The sequence below is a fragment of the Echiichthys vipera genome (genome assembly GCF_963691815.1).
Source record: "Echiichthys vipera genome assembly, chromosome: 13".
Classification (NCBI taxonomy): domain Eukaryota; kingdom Metazoa; phylum Chordata; class Actinopteri; order Perciformes; family Trachinidae; genus Echiichthys; species Echiichthys vipera.
Window position 1 is genome coordinate 13,899,826 of NC_139838.1, and position 6,000 is coordinate 13,905,825.

Here is a 6,000-nt window from a genome sequence, read left to right on the forward strand (position 1 = left end):
AAAGTGTAATTCTGACGCAAAATCATCCCATGATCCCTTTCAGCAATAATATACATCAAATAAGCCATTGAGCCATTTTTTTAGATTTATGAACTATTAACAGAGAAATCTGTGAGAGTCGCTAACACGCGGAAGTGGCTAACACTAATTAGCTCGGGGCAGCATGGTGAACCCGATAAAACGGCTTTTTTAACGAGTAATACTGCTCAAAATAGCACCAAACCCCTGCAGTAGTGTGATAAGAGTCCCTACGGATAGAATGAAGCACCAAAAATGTATTTAGTGAGTTTATTAAAAGAGTGTTTTGAAAGACTTACCAACTCGCCCCAGTACCAGCTACTCTTGTAGTAAAGTCCATTCAAGTCGATTACCAAATGCAATCCAAAAGGAAGGAGCCCGTCTATGATTTATTTAGGAATCGGTCGCCTCTGTCTAGTAAGGTGCGGCTGATGAGGGATGGGAAATCCTCCATAGCAGTCACACAGCGTGTTGAGGTATTCAGTGATTCCAGGCCACGGCAAAAAATGTCACTCTAATGTCGCCTAAACATTCTTCTTCAGTGCCCGTGGGCTCACAGTACCCACAGGCGCACTTAAAAATGCCTGCACACTGAGACTGCTAATGCTACCTCTGCCTGTAGCCCCTTCCGGCAATAGACTTCCCCACCCCTTCGCATGACATTTCGTTGTTGCAGGGAAAGTTGGTGTCTGGGACTTTTCTAAACCTTTTATCATCTATTATAAACTTATATTTTACCAAACTGGCACAAACCACTAGGGCTATGTGTTTTGCTGGAATAAATCATCAACGGGCTCCTTCCTTTTGGATTATATTTGGTAATCGACTTGAATGGACTTTACTACGAGAGGAGCTGGTACCTGTGCCAGTAGGTAAGTCTTTCAAACGCTCTTTTAATAAACTACGTTGTTGGTGCTTTGTTTTATGTATAGTGATGCTACACATACTAGGTTTATACTAGGTTTGGTGTTATTTGGGGCAGTATTGGTGGTTAAAAAAGCTGTTTTAGTGCATTCACCGTACTGCCCCGAGCTAATCAGTGTTGGCGACTCTCCCGGATTTCTCCTTTAAAAGTAGATAAATGAATAAACTGTCCCGATTGCTTATTTGATGTGCATTAGTGCTTAAAAAGACCATGGGATGATTTTGCGACGGAATTACACTATAAGATGTGGAAACCCCTTTTACATAATCAGTTATTGAATCGATTGTTAATATAACATATTGATTATAGCGCTTTAAGTATCAAAGACTAACTAAAAAAAAGTGATGGCACACTTATGCACAGAATGATAATAATGCTTGGTTGTTTCCTCTCATATCTACCAATTGATTGTGCGAATGTTTTTTTCCATTAAGTTTTATGAATCAAACTTAAGAAAAGTGATACAGTAATGAGCACAAGCTGGTGCAGAAACACACGCTGACCCTCTGAAAAGCAATCTTTTTAGCAGGAGATGGGACCTTAGAGATGGGTTCATCTCTTGCTGTGCCAGGGGAACAGCGACTTGGTCTATTTAAAGGATCTGCTTCTCTCCAGGGACTTCAAATTGTAGATAGGCTTACTAATAGGTCTGGGGATTTGTGAAACTGTTGCTCTACCCGCACACGCACGCACGCACGCACGCACACATGCACGCACGCACGCACGCACACACACACACAGACTGGTTATACACACACATGATAAATCAATTCTGAGTTTAATCAGAGGTGGTGTATAAAAGTAATAATAAGAGTGTTTTTTTAAATCTTTTAGCTGTGCTGTTCTGGTGCCTGCTGGACATTGTGCCAATTAAGAACGAGAAGGGAGATGTGGTGCTCTTCCTGGCTTCATTTAAGGACATCACCGACACTAAAGCCAAAGCCATCCAAGAGGACAAGAAGGAAGGTCAGTTGGTGTATTCATGTGGAAGGTGTGTTACTGTTGTTGAATGGATTCTAATGAGTTACAGACAAGAGAGGGCCTCTTGTGTAAAGCTCTCAAATGTTTACTCTTTGTGTAGAATGTGGATTTTGGCAATGTTGCAGCTGTTGCCAACAAGGCAGCAAAGGTGTACCATTTATCCAGTGGAACAAACAGCATTGGCTGTGATATGCTGTATCCTAAGGGCTCTGACATCTTTGTTAGAACTTCACCTCACGTTTACCCTTTAGGTATTTTAATCATATTCATCATTGTAAATACAAAGTGCAACTAAAGGAAGCAAAGTTGCAAATTCTGCCCTTGAAATCAATTCCCTCAAAGGTTTACCTTAAGGGCATCTCCGAAGCGAAAGCCAAAAGCCACCTACAAAGCAAAAGAGAAGGTCAGGGTGTGTGTGTGTGGTTGTGTGTGTGTGTGTGTGTCTGTAAAGTCAGCAAACCTGACTTGTCTCATCTCAGGCCAACCTTTTCCAATTTCCCTAATTACTCTCATTATTACTGTAAATAAGGGAGAACAGGAAGCAGAGACAGAGTTATTTTCGCTCACATAATGAAATGCTTTTCATAGAAAAGTAAAGAGGCTGAGGCAGCACGCCTTTAGACAGAGACATGTGCTTCACTATAATAGGGTTGGGTCTGACAAGCTAGTTCAAATAATAATATGCCTGTGAATCTCACAAAACATTTGCATTTCCATGTCATTCTCAGTGTAATTGTAGAAAGGGATGTGCATGTTTTTGTTTGTTTGAAGAGAAGAGTTATTTTAAACTCGGCTTGTATAACATCAAAGTTACAAAGTACGTAAAAAATAGTTTTAATCAGTGATTGCAGAGAGGAATAAAACCATTAAAGGTGTTAAATTGAGAAATTTAGATAACCTGGAGATATGACACTGATGGGGCATTTCCAGTTACGCTGGGGAAGCCTTTTTATAGGACGGACAGACACCTTGGATGTGACCCAGTTAGCTCTCTGTCTGGCCAATGTGGAAAGTGTGTGCAAAAAAGGGAAACCCAGTCTCTGGCATCAACAGTCTCATCTCCACACTTTCTCCTTCTTCTGTCCTTTCTTCACCCCTCTCTCTCTCTATCACCTCTGTTTCTCATCTAATCCAGCTGCTTGTACAGCACATATCCATTCCCACCTGCCCTACATGCCTTCGGCCTCCCCCCTTATACAACACCCACCCTACATCCCCTCTACCCCCACAAGAAGGGCTATAAAAGTGCAGGGAAATTCATTTGATCTAAAAATAAGCATGTCTCTGTCTCTGTGCTCCTGCCGTGTTGCGTCCCCCAAGGCTGCACTGCGTTATGGATGGGCCCTGTCTGTTCGCCTCGTCTGGGGTCCGCACACACCACAGACGCATACACTTTCCTATAGGACATTCAAACGCAGTTATAACCCCTATTCCCCAGCTTTGTTATTGCCGTTACCCCCCCCCCCCCCCACGCCACCCCAAACCAATCTGAACTTAGTCCTTTCCTGTGGGTTCACAACAGTGAGAATGCGGCTCAGAACCCAGCAGCAATAAAGTGCCTTCTCCCATTACCCATTTCCTCAATCTGAACACTTCCCTGCTACACTATCTACTTTATCTACAACTTCAATACACTTCCACCCCACTGCCACCCCAGTAGCAATCAAGCACAGAGAATCTACACTTAACAGCCTCTCTGCCCTAGTAGCAACTTATCAAAGCTGAAAATTGCACTTTTTAGCTGGAGATAGTGTTTACACAATAAAATGTCATCAGCCAATATTTATGGTTGAATACTCTGAATCACAACAGGTAACAAATGTTCTTTGACATTTCCCGAAGAAAAATGACAGTTCCCTCGGAAATTTAGCAATTTTCTCAGTAATGATTCTTTCTGTTGCATATTCATGTTTTCTTATTCAGAACAGAATATTATGCATTTCATCAAGCATAATGACGGATTCAGACATCAGGGGTTAACCTTGGGGGGTAAAGTATTGTATGTGGGGTATGTACTAACTTTTGTGTGTGTGTTTACAGAACGACGGCGAGGCAGGGTGAAAACAGGCTATCCATTCAGCTCAGCTCGTCTGCGCAACAGCACAGTGCTCTACCACATCTCTGGTCACCTCCACAGCAGAGAGAAGAGCAAGATTAAACTCAACAAGGTATCAACAGGAACTTCAAACTTCAGGGCAGGAAGTAAGAAGATCAATGCTTTATTGAAGGACAGAGAAGATACTGAGAAGAAACTTGTATCTGGGTGGAGAGGGCCCCCTACTGAGCACTGGCTGATGCTCTTCAGAGATCACGTTAAATAAACAAAAACATTTTACCCATCTGATGCAATCAGAAACCAAAGATTTTAGTGACCAGAAGAAAAACAGATAAAAATGTAATGATTCTATGGTAATCTAGCTAGCTCACTAAACTCAAGTTGAATGCACCCCTTCTTGTGTTTAGATTAGTTCATTCATTTTTGATCATTTGTGCAGCAGTACAAGCTTTAAATCATAGACTGTATAAATATACTCCTCTTCAGCATTTTCACTAGCTAGTCGCTAACTTTCTCAGCCGTTTGGTGCTAGGCAGATAGCATCATGGATGTATATAGAGAACTGGACCACCAAAACAAAGTGAATGTGTCAGGTAATTGCTACATTTTAACTCTGTTTTCTTGTCCTGTCCAGAATGTGTTTGGGGATCCGCCTGCTCTGCCAGAGTACAAGGTAGCAGATGCCAAGAAGTCCAAATTCATCTTACTTCACTACAGCACGTTCAAAGCTGGTTGGGATTGGTTGATTCTACTCGCCACATTCTACGTTGCAGTGACGGTTCCCTACAACGTGTGCTTCATCGGTGATGATGACGACCTGACCCGCAGCACAACTGTCAGTGATATTGCAGTGGAGATACTGTTCATCATAGGTTAGTTGCAAAATCGCACTATTGGGAATTACACTGTTTTAACTGTAAACACATTTAATTTAGATAAAAATATGATATTATAATAACCAAAATCTCAACTCTATTTTTGTTTTTTTTGCCAGACATTGTTTTTAATTTTCGCACAACTTATGTCAGCAAATCGGGCCAGGTGATCTTTGACGCCCGGCAGATCTGCATCCATTACCTGACCACTTGGTTCATCATCGACCTGGTGGCCGCGTTGCCCTTTGACCTGCTCTATGCCTTCAAAGTCAGCGTGGTGAGTAGCTATTGGCTTGTTGTTTAACCCCCAGGGTTTAATATAGAACATATTCAGTGAGCTACTTTACATTACCTCTGTACATTACCTTTCTTTGTTAAAACACAACTTTTAATCATCAAAAATGTATCTTAATGTAGATAGGCTTACAATATTTTATATCCAATACAATTTTCTGAAAAAGTAAAAAAAAATACACTTACAAACATGGAAGGAAGAATGAAAGAATAAACAACGACATAGAACTTGGCTTTGAATAATATTGTAAAAATCTAAATCTCATGATTAATGGACCCAGTATCTAATCCTGTCGACACAGTGGTGCATTATAAAGTGCAACACCCCCAGCACATTTGACATCTCATAAGACTCGACTGCATGGATCATTTCCAATGCTGCTCCAGCACCTCTTGAATTATGTGTGCGTATAACACATATTGTTCTTGGGCTGAGAAAAACAATCAAACATGTTTGATTAAAACAGTGTTCTTTTCTGGTTCAGTCCAATACATGCCTCCTTAAGAATACTTAAATGAAGGAAGAAATGGACATCAGGAGCAATTAGGTAGACGTTCTTGCCTTTTCTGTGGCTAAATGATATCACTCAATGATAGCACTACACGAAAGGAAGGTTTTGATTGGTTTGCTTCCTGGCCCCTAACTTAAAGAAAGAAATGCTGTCATCCACTCACTCAACCTCTATAATGTGAGTCAATATACAGTATTGGATCGCATACAATTGCTAGCTATCAAAGTGTGTTTATTTGTATCCTGATTAGTTGCTGTATCACTATTATTACAGGGATGCATACAAAAATATATATAGTGACAAATTGACACAACTCACAATTACAACTGCAATATTACA

The 6,000-nt window shown here is 40.9% G+C and overlaps 1 protein-coding gene across 1 annotated transcript in view; it reads left to right on the forward strand.

The window, feature by feature from the left end:
* The window catches only part of kcnh8 (potassium voltage-gated channel, subfamily H (eag-related), member 8), a gene marked incomplete at both ends in the record, with an annotated part of 51,482 nt that overhangs the window by 21,713 nt on the left and 23,769 nt on the right, over window positions 1-6,000 (forward strand). Inside the window, 4 exons of the mRNA XM_083926014.1 lie at window positions 1,778-1,909; window positions 3,965-4,092; window positions 4,615-4,852; window positions 4,975-5,132. Of these exons, the coding sequence (XP_083782140.1) occupies window positions 1,778-1,909; window positions 3,965-4,092; window positions 4,615-4,852; window positions 4,975-5,132 (656 nt within the window). The remainder of the gene's footprint in view (window positions 1-1,777; window positions 1,910-3,964; window positions 4,093-4,614; window positions 4,853-4,974; window positions 5,133-6,000) is intronic.